Consider the following 16252-nt stretch of genomic DNA (forward strand, 5'->3'; position numbering starts at 1 on the left):
ATCCAAGAAATTTATCCACATCTTCTGGCTAAAACAAGTGGATTAGATTATTTCAGCCAAAACTATGGTACAGAATACAGAGGGTGGATTTCAAATTTGACATTTTGAGTGTGAGGTGTATAGAATATTGAGGAAGAAATGTCTAGCTGTTGTTATTGTTCAGTTGCTAATGTCACTGTTTCCACTCTTTCCCCACCTATTTGCCATGAAGTAATGGGACTCGTTCAGTTCAGTTCAGTCACTCAGTCGTGTCCAGCTCTTTGCGATCCCATGGACTGCAGCATACCAGGCCTCCCTGTCCATCACCAACTCCCGGAGTTTACTCAAACTCAGTGTCCATTGAGTGGGTGATGCCATTCAACCATCTCATCTTCTGTCGTCCCCTTCTCCTCCCACTTTCAGTCTTTCGCAGCATCAGGGTCTTTTCCAATGATTCAGTTCTTTACATCACATGGCCTAAGTATTGGAGTTTCAGCTTCAGCATCAGTCCTTCCAATGAGTATTCAGGACTGATTTCCTTTAAGATGGACTGGTTGGATCTCCTTGCAGTCTAAAGGACTCTCAAGAATCTCCTCCAACACCACAGTTCAAAAGCATCAATTCTTTGGCACTCAGCTTTCTTTATAGTCCAATTCTCACATCCATACATGACTACTGGAAAAACCATAGCTTTGACTAGATGGACCTTTGTTGGCAGAGTAATATCTCTGCTTTCTAATATGCTGTCTATGTTTTTCATGATTTTTCTTCCAAGGAGAAAACATCTTTTAATTTCATGGCTGCAGTCATGAAATCATCTGCAGTGATTTTGGAGCCCCCAAAAATAAAGTCAGCCACTGTTTCCACTGTTTCCCCATCTATTTCCCATGAAGTGATGGGACCAGATGCCATGATCTTAGTTTTCTGAATGTTGAGTTTTAGCCAACTTTTTCCGCTCTCCTCTTTCACTTTCATTAAGAAGCTCTTTAGTTCTTCTTCGCTTTCTGCCGTAAGTTGTGGTGTCATCTGCATATCTGAGGTTATTGATATTTCTCCTGGGAATCTTGATTCCAGCTTATGCTTCATCCAGCCCAGTGTTTTTCATGATGTACTCTGCATATAAGTTAAATAAGCAGGGTGACAATATATAGCCTTGACGTACTCCTTTTCCTATTTGGAACCAGTCTGTTGTTCCATGTTCAGTTCTAACTGTTGCTTCTTGACCTGCATACAGACTTCTCAGGAGGCAAGTCAGGTGGTCTGGTATTCCCATCTCTTTCAGAATTTTCCACAGTTTATTGTGATCCACACAAAGGCCTTGGCGAGGTCAATAAAGCAGCAGTATATAAAAGCAAGGAACTCTCTTGCTTTTTCAATGATCCAGTGGATGTTGGCAAATGGATCTCTGGTTCCTCTGCCTTTTCTAAATCCAGCTTGAACATCTGGTAGTTCACGGTTCATGTATGCCATGAATGAGTTTGAAGTTCAAGAGTGAAGTTAAGGCTGGAGTTTAGAATTTTTTAGTCCTTAACCTGTGGGAACTAATGGATTGATACAGCACTTTTAAGACAATTTATTAGCACAAACATTCTTTCCAAGGGCAGCTTGGAGACAACAGCAAATTGCTTCATTGACCTTGTTTCAGGAAGTAAAGTGAAGTCGCTCAGTCATGCCGAACTCTTTGCGACCCCATGAATAGTAGCCTGCACCAAGCTCCTCCGTCCATGGGATTTTCAAGGCAAGAAGTACTGGAGTGTGTTGCCATTTCCTTCTCCAGGGAATCTTTGTTTCAGGGGAAGTTCTTTATTCTCTCCTTTGAAGTATATTAGAACTTCAGATGGGGAATTCTCTGGTGGTCTAGACACAGTGGTTAAGACTCAGTGCTTTCACTGCTGGGGGCCCAGGTTTAATCCCTAGTCTGGGAGCTAATATCTCACAAGCTAGAAAAAGAAAAAGAAACCTTCAGAGAGTTGAGGGATAAGGGAGGACTTATTGGGGGAACTTAACAGGCTACTTTAATAGCCTTGTTGTTAAGTTTGTTGTTCAGTCACTAAGTCGTGTCTGACTCTTTTGTGACCCTTTGTACTGTAGCCTATCAGGCTCCTCTGTCCATGGATTTCCCAGGCAAGATTACTGGAATGAACTGCCGTTTCCTTCTTCAAGGGATCTTCTCGACCCAGGGATCGAACCCACGTCTCTTGCATTGGCAGGCAGATTTTTTTTTTTTTTTTTTTACCACTGAGCCACCTGGGAAGCCCAAATAGCCTTAATATAATACATTTTAGCCAACTTCAAGCACCAAGGTCACCTTCCACCAGCTGCATGCTCCTCAATTCCTGAGGTCTGTAGCATGTATTTTTATAGAGAGTGTAGGAGATCTGTCTCTTCTGTCATGAATCTCTAGCCTCCTACACTTTATTCTTCACATTTTCATGTACTCTGGGACATAAGCCATGTGGGTCTCAGATATAAAATAAAAAATGGAGCTCTCGGCCTTCCCCTACTTCTTCCAAGTACACAGCAATCTCCATCTTTCCTCTTCTCTCATTTGCCAGTTCAGTGACTTGCTCTGGCTCATGAGCTTTTTAACTGGCATAGTATGAATTTATGTCTCAGCAAACTTACAAATTACTGCATGTAATGGGTTTTTGGGACCATTTATGAATAATTGAAACCACAAATGTTAAATTCTTGAATGCCAAGGGCCTACTGAATATCAATATTTCATGGAGTTCCATAATGAACATTATGAATTCCAGCTTTTATGCCTCTTAAAATATTTGAGAACCCCTGATCCATTATAGTATTGATATCTGTGACTTTATTACTCCTTTCTCTTTTGGAATAAATTAACATGTTAAACATATTCCTTGTAAAGATATTTAAAAAATAAATCCTTCTTTATATTTCATAAAAGTAGAGTGAGTTGAAATATGACGGCTTTATACTTTATATCTTTTCTTGTATTACTTGGTTTGCTTTTCATTTTTTTAAATGGTAATATAGTAGATGCTTATTGTCAAAAATGCATTCAGAGGCATGTTAAAGTAAAATGAAAATTTTGATTCACCTTTTCCTCCCATCTCATTGCATACTGATACATTGGTTTACGCCCTTCTAAATCTTTTCATTTGGATTTACATAGGTAAGTACTCAAATAGATATGTAGGGAATTTTTTTTTTTTTACAACCTAGATGGAATCATTGTGTGTGTGTATGTGTGTTTGTATATAATGTATATATATTTTAATTTTAAAAATCCTTAGAGATATATATATAGAGAGAGAGCTACCTCATTCTTTTCAGTCTCTGCCCAGTGTTCCATGGTAAGAAAGTATTCTCCTTTATTTAACCCTTTCCTACCTGTGTCCTTTTTTCCCCTCTAATAAATATGACAGGAGTGGGATATTTTCCCCTGTTGTCCCCATACTGTTGCTGAGGCCCAACACCCAGGGCAGAAGTACTAACTGTAAGCATCTCATATTTGAAAGGAGCCCTCAGCAGTGAGAGCTAGGCTTTTTCCTATGGGATCTTTTGAAAGGGATGAGAAATTCACTGTCCCTTCCCCCAGGCTTTATACTTAGAGAACTGAGACAAAAAAAGGTTGTAAGATTTGGGAGAGTGCTGTGTTTGGTGGAAGAAGTTATTTTGTCCCTTTCTAAAATTAAGAGAAGAGATGTGCTCTGAGAGCGTTTATTGTGGAGTTCTGAGATGCCAACAGGAACAAGAGACTGAAATTTTACTGGCCCTGCTTAGCCAATAAAGATTTGCTCACTTATCCCAGTACTACCTGAACAGAGAAAAAGAAAATTGGTGAGAGTTGAGCCAGTAGGGGACTGCAGATAAGGAGGTGGGTCAGAATTGCTCTGTTTCCACCCCACAGTAGGTCCTGATTAGTTGGGGTCCTATAGTAAAGGGAGATGACATTGGGGTGTACTTGAGCAGCTTGCTGGGAAAGAGTATATATGTTGGCAGGATGTGGTACAAATGCCATCAACTGAGGGCCAGCTCCACCTGGTTATCTATTACTATACAAGAACCATGATTTGATCTAGGTTCTTTTTGCAACGTCTTTAGTCAGTTTGGATAACATTTGAAAGTTGGCCTACTGTGTTTCTTAAAAATGAAAAAACTATGGAAACACCTAAGGAATTAGTCTAAAAAAGTCATGTTGATAATATCTTCAAGAAATTTGAGCTGTTGGATACCAAATAACATTAAAACCAGCTTTTTCCAGAAGACAGCCAGCATACATGAGTTCTTGTTATACGTGGGGGTGAACATTCGTGTGTATCTAATATGTTTTCATCACATCCTTACCCTGAGGACTGGAGTTTATCTGAGCAATGTCTGCACTGCACAGGAAGTATAAGTAATTAAGAGGTCATTTTTAATAGGATAAGACTAGGCTTACTCTTTGTACTTGTGGTAAGTACATATTAAAAAGGTTCTGTGATGCTAATGAGAATACTTACTTGATTCAAAATACCTTTAGTTCGTTAAACTGAAACTGTTATTCATACCACTTCAAAGGAATCTTATTTTCTGAGTTGATCATAAGATAGCTTTCATGTGAATTTTTCTGTGAAGGAGGATCAATTTCATCATTCAGCTGAAGGGGGAAAAATCTTGATTTAGAGGGTAGAAATAAAGTATTACAGTAACTTATAAGAAATTATAAGAACAGTGCAGAAGAGTGTGGCACATTGTTGAACAGGAAATTTAAGAGCCAAGTAGGTTTTGAGGGAAAGATTATATTCAAATGAGCAAATGTTGGATTTTCTCATGTTTCATTTGTATTTTTCTGGTTATTTTTCACTGAATGTTTGACATGATTGTAAAGGTTTGACATAACTGTAAATTCCTTTTCTAATAACAGTAGATTATTTCAAAGTTATTAAACTAGAGATATAGACAATGATATTTTTAATAACTTTAAAATATGGATCTTAAGGTTTTAAAATATACATATTGCATGAATCTTACAGTTTCATGCATTTATGCTTAAACTTACACATTTCCTTTGAAACATGCTTTTATTTATTATTTATTTCCTGATTTTCTTATAGGAAATGACACAGTCATTTTCTGCAGCCACGTTACATAACACAGAGATAGATAACACTAAGACTAATCCACAGAGAAGCGAAGTCCCAGTAGAGGCACTTGGTAAGGTTTCTGAACATAAAATCATCACTAAGGGAAGTTCAAATGAAGACAGCATGGCGAGAAGTTGTTCTGAGAGTTATTCCAGTACCCAGAGCAAGTCTTTCTGTGACAAGCCTCAAAAATCTCATCCTGAGTCCAGCTCTAATCCGCCCAGTCCTGAATGTGTGCAGGCGAAGGCAACCGATTCAGTTCCAAATGCTTCTGAAGAAAACAAGGTACAGAGAACGTCCTGCATGTATGGGGCAAACTGCTACAGGTAAAGCAAAATTACAGGTAGCATATAATTCCATTATTTCATAGCATGTAGCATGTAAATATATGCTATAATGTGTTAAAAGACTAATAAGACCCATTGGCCTAAAGGTTAGGAGCTTTATTGTTTTTCTGCTGGTCTGTACTTTTTCAGTATGCGTTCTAGCAAATCCTTCTAGAGGCTTTTAAAATATAGTGGGGAATTAAATGTTTCATTGTAGATACGCTGACTACTACAAGAATCTGAACTGGGGAATACAGACTTGAAAACAGGATCACTCAGACCTAAATACCTGCTTATTAATGTCTTATTTAGGTGTTAGAAAGATAGCTTCATAAGTAGTTTATGTATACAGTATAACTCTCAGAATTCTAAGTTGTGTTTGGGCATCTTATTATACTTGTGCCTTTTCTTTTATATTTTTCTAAAAATGCTTTTAAATCACCATGGTGCCTTCTAAAACAACTGAATATATATTTTCTGGATTGATTGGTAACTCTTCTACTTACTTCATTTGATTATATTGTATTATATTTTCTAATTTCATACTTTGTGAATTAGTTTTAGGCTGTATGTTTATACTGTGTTTTCTCTATGTTTCATAGCCCTATTGCAGAAGTTTTTCTTTGCTATTGCAACTTATCAAACTAAATATCTTATAAATACATTCTAGTATAGTTTATCTTCTATGCAATAGCATATGTATATCACATATTCTGTTAATTTCTCATTCATTGTATCTCTTTAAAGTGCAGTGCCATTTTAACATTTGAATAACCAATTTTAACGATTATAATTTATGCATTTATTCACAATTTTGTCTTATTTTTGATGGCCTTAGTCCCACATATGGAACATAATTTATAAATAGATTAGGTGGTTTAAATAGCAGAAATTTATTATCTCACAGTTCAGGAGGCTAGAAACCTATGATCAAGGTGTTGGCAGGTTGAGTCCTCCTACAGTCTCTCTCATTGGCTTACAGATGCCACCTTCTCATTGTGTCCTCACATGGCCTTTCTCTGTGAATGCACATCCCTGGAGTCTCTTCCTCATCTTATCAGGACATCAGTCATTTGGAATTAAAGGGCCTACCCTTATGAATTTCTTTAATCTGAATTATCTCTTTAAGGCCCTGCCTCCATATATAGTCACACTAGGGGTTAGGGCTTTAATATATAAGTTTGAGGGTGGGGGACACAGTTCAGTCTGTGACAGTGTTCAGCTGGTATTTGTCTTTGTTAAACATGATTTAATGTTCTATCAAGATCATAATGAATTCAGTCATACTTGATGACACATTAATCAGTCATAGCTTATGAATATTTTTTTACTTTTTCACTCATTTTGATATACATAATTAATACCCATGAAATATTTGCAACTGAAATCTTGAAGACTGAACACTTATATTTATAATAAAGGGGAAAAAAACCCTACATTGAGTTCTTGTTATATATGTATATCATAGCAGTCAGTTAAATGTATCTTTTTTCCAGCCTCAATGCCACTGCTTCAGCTCATGCCATGATTCCTCTGGAGCTAGTAAATAATCTCCCAAGTCTCCACACTTTGCCTCAGGTTCAGATTTCTTCCTCATTCTTGCCTGAATGATCTGACTGAGAAAATAAAAACAAAGATAAAAAAGAAGAGAGAAAAAAATCTGACAGTATTACTCTCTTTTACAGAATCCTTCAGTGTCTAAAGGCTGGATTTCTTAGCAGAGTCCAGAAGGCCCTGAACTGCCAGTGATTCTTCAGATGCACCATGCCGTCAGGCTATTGTGTCCTTTGGATGCGCTGGTCCCTTTTCCTCCCTTCTGTCCTGCTGAAAGACTCGTTCAGTTCCTTTTTGCATCCTTTTCTGATATGCCTGTTCTTCCCTACATTGCTCAGCTTCTATCCTACACAACTTTTTTCCTTGTACAGTTTCTAATGTGTGATGTTAGATCTGATATTTAATATCATAGTTCATTTGGTAAAGAATCTGCCTGCAATGCAGGAGACTCGGGTTTGATTCCTGGGTCAGGAAGATCCCCTGGAGAAGGAAATGGCAATCCACTCCAGTACTCTTACCTGGAAAATCCCATGGACAGAGGAACCTGGCTGGCTGCAGTCTATGGGGTCACAAGAGTAGGACACGACTTAGCAACTAAACCTCCACCACCACCAATTATTTACATGTTCTGTCATAATAGAAAATTATTGCTCAAGAGAAGTCTTATTCAACCCCTTGATGTTATGCTATTAACTCCCAAGTCTTTATCTCCAACAGAGATTTCTGTACTAAATTTTAGATCCAGATAATCACTGTTTGTATCACAGGCACATCAAGTTCAGCCTTGTCTAAAGCAGTCACATCTTCTTTCAATCCTTTGAGAAACTGAAAACAACAAAACAGCATTTAACTTTGTAGAAACTGTTGTTTCCAAAAAACTTGTTTTGAAAGCTTTTGTTCTTCTGGGGTCATGTAGTTTTTTTGTTTAATAGCATATGGTTCCATTAGTAAACTTATTTTAAAAATTGGACAGAAATTGAAAGATCTGTTATTAGCATGTAAGAACTTAATACTTTAATTAAAATAGTTTTATCTGAATAAGAACATAAAAATTATGAGTTAATAGTATATAAAATAAGGTTTTTATCTCTCATACATGTGCAGTGTCTCACTGAGGACCAAACCTCCCACTGAGAACAACTAGCAAAGCTGAACACCCATGTTTGAGAACATTAGAGGCAGTCACACTTTAAGGCTTCTTTTTCCCTTGTGACATTTGCCAAATTTTTAATGTTTCATGCTGAGGGCTAAGAGAACAGGCAGAGCTTTGGGCAGTCTCATGGAGCTTAGGCAACAACAATGGAGTTTAGTATTTGCCAAGCAGGAGAGACCCTGTATGGAAGTTATAGACATTCAGGAAGGAAAAATAGAAGCATAATAAAATTGAATATGACTATATAAAGCACAAATAACTTTTGTGTTATGTAACATATTTGTGAAATTAAAATATATGAAAATAGTACCGAAGTGGTCAGGGATTAAAACAAGTAAATTTTGGCTATAGTTACATAAGTGGAAGAATACCATATTTGTTATTTCGTGACTGTCTTAACTTTATGTGGGCTTCCCTAATAAAGAGCTCAGTTGGTAAAGAATCCACCTGCAATGCAGGAGAGCCCAGTCTGATTCCTGGGTTGGGAATATCTGCTGGAGAAGGGATAGGCTACCCACTCCATTATTCTTGGGCTTCCCTTGTGGCTCAGCTGGTAAAGAATCCACCTGCAATGTGGGAGACCTGGGTTTGATCCCTGGGTTAAGAAGATACCCTGGAGAAGGGAAAGGGTACCCACTCCAGTGTTCTGGCCTAGAGAATTCCATGGACTGTATAGTCCATGAGGTCTCAAGAGTCAGACATGACTGTTTATGTAGGTCTTCAGAGTTTATCTATATTGTAACATGAGTCAGAATTTCTCTTGTTTTTAAGGCTGAATCATATTCAATTTTATGTATATACCTTGTTTTGTTTATCCGTTCATCTTTCAATGGACATTTGGGGTGCTTCCATTTCTTGGCTATTGTGAATAATGCTGCTGTGAACTTTGGTATGAAAATAACTCTTTGAGATCCTACTTTCATTTATTTTTGGATATAAATAAAGAAGTTAAATTGCTGGATCAATTCTGTTTTTAATTTTGCGGGGTACCATCATACTATCTTCCATAGCAGATATACCATTTTATATTTCTGCCAACAGTGCACAAAGCATTACAGTTTCTCCACACTTGTTACGTTTGCTGCCAACAATACTCAAAGTGTTACACTTTCTCACCAACACTTGCTATTTTCTGGGTTTTTGGTGGTGATCATTTTAATGGATATGAAGCATGATACATTGTGATGTTGATTTGCATTTCTCTAATGATTACTGATTTTGAGCATCTTTTCTTATTGCTCATTTGTGTATTGAATAGAAATTTCTTTGGATTATAGACTTTCCTTTGCTCATTTGTGATTCAAGGTTTTTTTTGGTCATTGAGTGGTACAAATTTTGTATATATTCTGATTATTGACCACTCATTAGGTACATGACTTGTAAATATTTTCTTCCATTCTGTAGGTTGCCTGTTGATTTTATTAATTGCATCCTTAGATGCAAAGAAAATTTAAATTCTGATGTAGTCCAGTTTGCCTAGTTTTACATTTCTTTTTTTTTTTTTTTGTCCAAGCACTTCTTTTTTTTTTTTTTTTTAATTTTATTTTATTTTTAAACTTTACATAACTGTATTAGTTTTGCCAAATATCAAAATGAATCCGCCACAGGTATACATGCGTTCCCCATCCTGAACCCTCCTCCCTCCTCCCTCCCCATTCCATCCCTCTGGGTCGTCCCAGTGCACCAGCCCCAAGCATCCAGTATCGTGCGTCGAACCTGGACTGGCAACTCATTTCATACATGATATTTTACATGTATCAATGCCATTCTCCCAAATCGTCCCACCCTCTCCCTCTCCCACAGAGTCCATAAGACTGTTCTATACATCAGTGTCTCTTTTGCTGTCTCGTACACAGGGTTATTGTTACCATCTTTCTAAATTCCATATATATGCGTTAGTATACTGTATTGGTGTTTTTCTTTCTGGCTTACTTCACTCTGTATAATAGGCTCCAGTTTCATCCACCTCATTAGAACTGATTCAAATGTATTCTTTTTAATGGCTGAATAATACTCCATTGTGTATATGTACCATAGCTTTCTTATCCATTCATCTGTTGATGGACATCTAGGTTGCTTCCATGTCCTGGCTATTATAAACAGTGCTGCGATGAACATTGGGGTACTCGTGTCTCTTTCCCTTCTGGTTTTCTCAGTGTGTATGCCCAGCAGTGGGATTGCTGGATCATAAGGCATGTCTATTTCCAGTTTTTTAAGGAATCTCCACACTGTTCTCCATAGTGGCTGTACTAGTTTGCATTCCCACCAACAGTGCAAGAGGGTTCCCTTTTCTCCACACCCTCTCCAGCATTTATTACTTGTAGACTTTTGGATCGCAGCCATTCTGACTGGTGTGAAATGGTACCTCATAGTGGTTTTGATTTGCATTTCTCTGATAATGAGTGATGTTGAGCATCTTTTCATGTGTTTGTGAGCCATCTGTATGTCTTCTTTGGAGAAATGTCTATTTAGTTCTTTGGCCCATTTTTTGATTGGGTCATTTATTTTTCTGGAGTTGAGCTGTAGGAGTTGCTTGTATATTCTCGAGATTAGTTGTTTGTCAGTTGCTTCATTTGCTATTATCTTCTCCCATTCTGAAGGCTGTCTTTTCACCTTGCTAATAGTTTCCTTTGATGTGCAGAAGCTTTTAAGGTTAATTAGGTCCCATTTGTTTATTTTTGCTTTTATTTCCAATATTCTGGGAGGTGGGTCATAGAGGATCCTGCTGTGATGTATGTCAGAGAGTGTTTTGCCTATGTTCTCCTCTAGGAGTTTTATAGTTTCTGGTCTTACGTTTAGATCTTTAATCCATTTTGAGTTTATTTTTGTGTATGGTGTTAGAAAGTGTTCTAGTTTCATTCTTTTACAAGTGGTTGACCAGATTTCCCAGCACCACTTGTTAAAGAGATTGTCTTTAATCCATTGTATATTCTTGCCTCCTTTGTCAAAGATAAGGTGTCCATATGTGTGTGGATTTATCTCTGGGCTTTCTATTTTGTTCCATTGATCTATATTTCTGTCTTTGTGCCAGTACCATACTGTCTTGATAACTGTGGCTTTGTAGTAGAGCCTGAAGTCAGGTAGGTTGATTCCTCCAGTTCCATTCTTCTTTCTCAAGATTGCTTTGGCTATTCGAGGTTTTTTGTTTTTCCATACAAATTGTGAAATTATTTGTTCTAGCTCTGTGAAGAATGCTGTTGGTAGCTTGATAGGGATTGCATTGAATCTATAGATTGCTTTGGGTAGTATACTCATTTTCACTATATTGATTCTTCCAATCCATGAACATGGTATATTTCTCCATCTGTTAGTGTCCTCTTTGATTTCTTTCACCAGTGTTTTATAGTTTTCTATATATAGGTCTTTAGATTCTTTAGGTAGATATATTCCTAAGTATTTTATTCTTTCCGTTGCAATGGTGGATGGAATTGTTTCCTTAATTTCTCTTTCTGTTTTCTCATTATTAGTGTATAGGAATGCAAGGGATTTCTGTGTGTTGATTTTATATCCTGCAACTTTACTATAGTCATTGATTAGTTCTAGTAATTTTCTGGTGGAGTCTTTAGGGTTTTCTATGTAGAGGATCATGTCATCTGCAAACAGTGAGAGCTTTACTTCTTCTTTTCCAATTTGGATTCCTTTTATTTCTTTTTCTGTTCTGATTGCTGTGGCCAAAACTTCCAAAACTATGTTGAATAGTAATGGTGAAAGTGGGCACCCTTGTTTTGTTCCTGACTTTAGAGGAAATGCTTTCAATTTTTCACCATTGAGGATAATGTTTGCTGTGGGTTTGTCATATATAGCTTTGATTATGTTGAGGTATGTTCCTTCTATTCCTGCTTTCTGGAGAGTTTTTATCATAAATGGATGTTGAATTTTGTCAAAGGCTTTCTCTGCTTCTATTGAGATAATCATATGGTTTTTATTTTTCAATTTGTTAATGTGGTGTATTACATTGATTGATTTGCGGATATTGAAGAATCCTTGCATCCCTGGGATAAAGCCCACTTGGTCATGGTGTATGATCTTTTTAATGTGTTGTTGGATTCTGATTGCTAGAATTTTGTTAAGGATTTTTGCATCTATGTTCATCAGTGATATTGGCCTGTAGTTTTCTTTTTTTGTGGGATCTTTGTCAGGTTTTGGTATTAGGGTGATGGTGGCCTCATAGAATGAGTTTGGAAGTTTACCATCCTCTGCAATTTTCTGGAAGAGTTTGAGCAGGATGGGTGTTAGCTCTTCTCTAAATTTTTGGTAGAATTCAGCTGTGAAGCCGTCTGGACCTGGGCTTTTGTTTGCTGGAAGATTTTTTATTACAGTTTCAATTTCCGTGCTTGTGATGGGTCTGTTAAGATTTTCTATTTCTTCCTGATCGAGTTTTGGAAAGTTGTACTTTTCTAAGAATTTGTCCATTTCTTCCTCGTTGTCCATTTTATTGGCATATAGTTGTTGATAGTAGTCTCTTATGATCCTTTGTATTTCTGTGTTGTCTGTTGTGATCTCTCCGTTTTCATTTCTAATTTTATTGATTTGATTTTTCTCCCTTTGTTTCTTGATGAGTCTGGCTAATGGTTTGTCAATTTTATTTATCCTTTCAAAGAACCAGCTTTTGGTTTTGTTGATTTTTGCTATGGTCTCTTTTGTTTCTTTTGCATTTATTTCTGCTCTAATTTTTAAGATTTCTTTCCTTCTACTAACCCTGGGGTTCTTCATTTCTTCCTTTTCTAGTTGCTTTAGGTGTAGAGTTAGGTTATTTATTTGACTTTTTTCTTGTTTCTTGAGGTGTGCCTGTATTGCTATGAACTTTCCCCTTAGGACTGCTTTTACTGTGTCCCACAGGTTTTGGGTTGTTGTGTTTTCATTTTCATTCGTTTCTATGCAAATTTTGATTTCTTTTTTGATTTCTTCTGTGATTTGTTGGTTATTCAGCAGCATGTTGTTCAGTCTCCATATGTTGGATTTTTTAATAGTTTTTCTCCTGTAATTGAGATCTAATCTTACTGCATTGTGGTCAGAAAAGATGCTTGGAATGATTTCTATGTTTTTGAATTTACCAAGGCTAGCTTTATGGCCCAGGATGTGATCTATCCTGGAGAAGGTTCCATGTGCGCTTGAGAAGAAGGTGAAATTCATTGTTTTGGGATGAAATGTCCTATAGATATCAATTAGGTCTAACTGGTCTATTGTATCGTTTAAAGTTTGTGTTTCCTTGTTAATTTTCTGTTTAGTTGATCTATCCATAGGTGTGAGTGGGGTATTAAAGTCTCCCACTATTATTGTGTTATTGTTAATTTCTTCTTTCATACTTGTTAGCATTTGTCTTACATACTGCGGTGCTCCCGTGTTGGGTGCATATATATTTATAATTGTTATATCTTCTTCTTGGATTGATCCTTTGATCATTATGTAGTGACCATCTTTGTCTCTTTTCACAGTCTTTGTTTTAAAGTCTATTTTATCTGATATGAGTATTGCTACTCCTGCTTTCTTTTGGTCCCTATTCGCATGGAAAATCTTTTTCCAGCCCTTCACTTTCAGTCTGTATGTGTCCCCTGTTTTGAGGTGGGTCTCTTGTAGACAACATATGCAGGGGTCTTGTTTTTGTATCCATTCAGCCAGTCTTTGTCTTTTGGTTGGGGCATTCAACCCATTTACGTTTAAGGTAATTACTGATAAGTATGACCCCGTTGCCATTTACTTTATTGTTTTGGGTTCGAATTTATACACCATTTTTGTGTTTCCTGTCTAGAGAATATCCTTTAGTATTTGTTGGAGAGCTGGTTGGGTGGTGCAGAATTCTCTCAGCTTTTGCTTGTCTGAAAAGCTTTTGATTTCTCCTTCATACTTGAATGAGATCCTTGCTGGGTACAATAATCTGGGCTGTAGGTTATTTTCTTTCATCATTTTAAGTATGTCTTGCCATTCCCTCCTGGCTTGAAGAGTTTCTATTGAAAGATCAGCTGTTATCCTTATGGGAATTCCCTTGTGTGTTATTTGTTGTTTTTCCCTTGCTGCTTTTAATATTTGTTCTTTGTGTTTGATCTTTGTTAATTTGATTACTATGTGTCTTGGGGTGTTTCGCCTTGGGTTTATCCTGTTTGGGACTCTCTGGGTTTCTTGGACTTGGGTGATTATTTCCTTCCCCATTTTAGGGAAGTTTTCAACTATTATCTCCTCAAGTATTTTCTCATGGTCTTTCTTTTTGTCTTCTTCTTCTGGGACCCCTATGATTCGAATGTTGTAGCGTTTAATATTGTCCTGGAGGTCTCTGAGATTGTCCTCATTTCTTTTAATTCGTTTTTCTTTTATCCTCTCTGATTCATTTATTTCTACCATTCTATCTTCTAATTCACTAATCCTATCTTCTGCCTCTGTTATTCTACTATTTGTTGCCTCCAGAGTGTTTTTAATTTCACTTATTGCATTATTCATTATATATTGACTCTTTTTTATTTCTTCTAAGTCCTTGTTAAACCTTTCTTGCATCTTCTCAATCCTTGCCTCCAGGCTATTTATCTGTGATTCCATTTTAATTTCAAGATTTTGGATCAATTTCACTATCATTATTCGGAATTCTTTATCAGGTAGATTCCCTATCTCTTCCTCTTTGGTTTGGTTTGGTGGGCATTTATCCTGTTCCTTTATCTGCTGGGTATTCCTCTGTCTCTTCATCTTGTTTAAATTGCTGAGTTTGGGGTGTCCTTTCTGTATTCTGGCAGTTTGTGGAGTTCTCTTTATTGTGGCGTTTCCTCGCTGTGTGTGGGTTTGTACAGGTGGCTTGTCAAGGTTTCCTGGTTAGGGAAGCTTGTGTCGATGTTCTGGTGGATGGAGCTGTATTTCTTCTCTCTGGAGTGTAATGAAATGTCCAGTAATGAGTTATGAGATGTCTATGGTTTTGGGGTGATTTTGGGCAGCCTGTATCTTGAAGCTCAGGGTTGTGTTCCTTTGTTGCTGGAGAATTTGCTCGTTATGTCTTTCCCTGGAACTTGTTGGCCCTTGTGTGGTGCTTGGTTTCAGTGTCGGTATGGAGGCGTTTGATGAGCTCCTGTCAATTAATGTTCCTTGGAGTCAGGAGTTCCCTGGAGTCAGGGTTTGGACTTAAGCCTCCTACTTCCAGTTATCGGTCTTAATTTTACAGTAGTTTCAAAACTTCTCCTTCTATACAGCACCACTGATAAAACATCTACATTAAAGATGAAAAGTTTCTCTGCTGTGAGGGTCACTCAGAGAGGTTCACAGCGTTACATGGAGAAGAGAAGAGGGAGGAGGGAGTTAGAGGTGACCCAAATGAGATGAGGTAGAATCAATAGTGGAGAGAGTGGGCTAGCCAGCAGTCACTTCCTTATGTGCACTCCACAACTGGACCGCTCAGAGATGTTCACGGAGTTATAAAGGGAAGAGAAGAAGGAGGCAGGAGACAGAGGTGGCCAGAAGGATAAAAGGGGGAAATGAAAAGGAGGGAGACAGATCCAGCCAGTAATCAGTTCCTTAAGTGTTCTCCACCGTCTGGAACACACAGAAATTCACAGAGTTGGGTAGAGTAGAGAGGGGTTAGGGAGGAGATACAGGTGACCTGGTGGAGAAAATGGAGAGTCCAAAGGGAGAGAGAGCAGTCAAGCCAGTAATCTCGTACACTAGTGAAAAATGGGTCCTGAAGATTGGGTTCTTAAAGGTACAAAATTGGTAACAAATACATAAAAACAAAAATTAGAAATCTAGAGTAGAGTTTGGAATTTCAAAAATGCGATGTTAATGAAAAGAAGAAGGAAAAGAAAGAGAGAAAAAACGAACAAAGAAAAACAAACAAGGTCGTGAAAATTATAAAGAAACTACAGGTACAAAATTGATAACTAATACCAAAAAGCAAAAATTAAAAATCTAGAGTAGAGTTTGGAATTTCAAAAATACAACGTTAAAAAAAAAAAAAAGAAGAAGAAGAAGAAAAATAAAGAGAGAAAACAAACAAACCAACAAAAACAATGTCGCAAAAATTATAAAGAAAATACGGGTACAAAATTGATATCAAATACCAAAAAGCATAAATTAAAAATCTTGAGTAGAGTTTGGAATTGCAGATATACGATGTTATATAAAAGAAGAAGAGAAAGAAACAGAGGAAAAAAAAAGTCACAGAAATAATG

General features: G+C 37.2%; 1 protein-coding gene across 4 annotated transcripts in view; it reads left to right on the top strand.

The window, feature by feature from the left end:
• Positions 1-16252, top strand: part of APLF (aprataxin and PNKP like factor) — a 102899-nt gene that overhangs the window by 52080 nt on the left and 34567 nt on the right. For all 4 annotated transcript variants that reach the window (XM_006077650.4, XM_044926074.2, XM_025261263.3 and 1 more), the window contains one exon: positions 5049-5404. In XM_006077650.4, coding sequence (XP_006077712.4) covers positions 5049-5404 — 356 coding nt within the window. The remainder of the gene's footprint in view (positions 1-5048; positions 5405-16252) is intronic.

This window comes from Bubalus bubalis, chromosome 12 (assembly GCF_019923935.1).
Source record: "Bubalus bubalis isolate 160015118507 breed Murrah chromosome 12, NDDB_SH_1, whole genome shotgun sequence".
In the NCBI taxonomy this organism is placed as follows: Eukaryota; Metazoa; Chordata; class Mammalia; order Artiodactyla; family Bovidae; genus Bubalus; species Bubalus bubalis.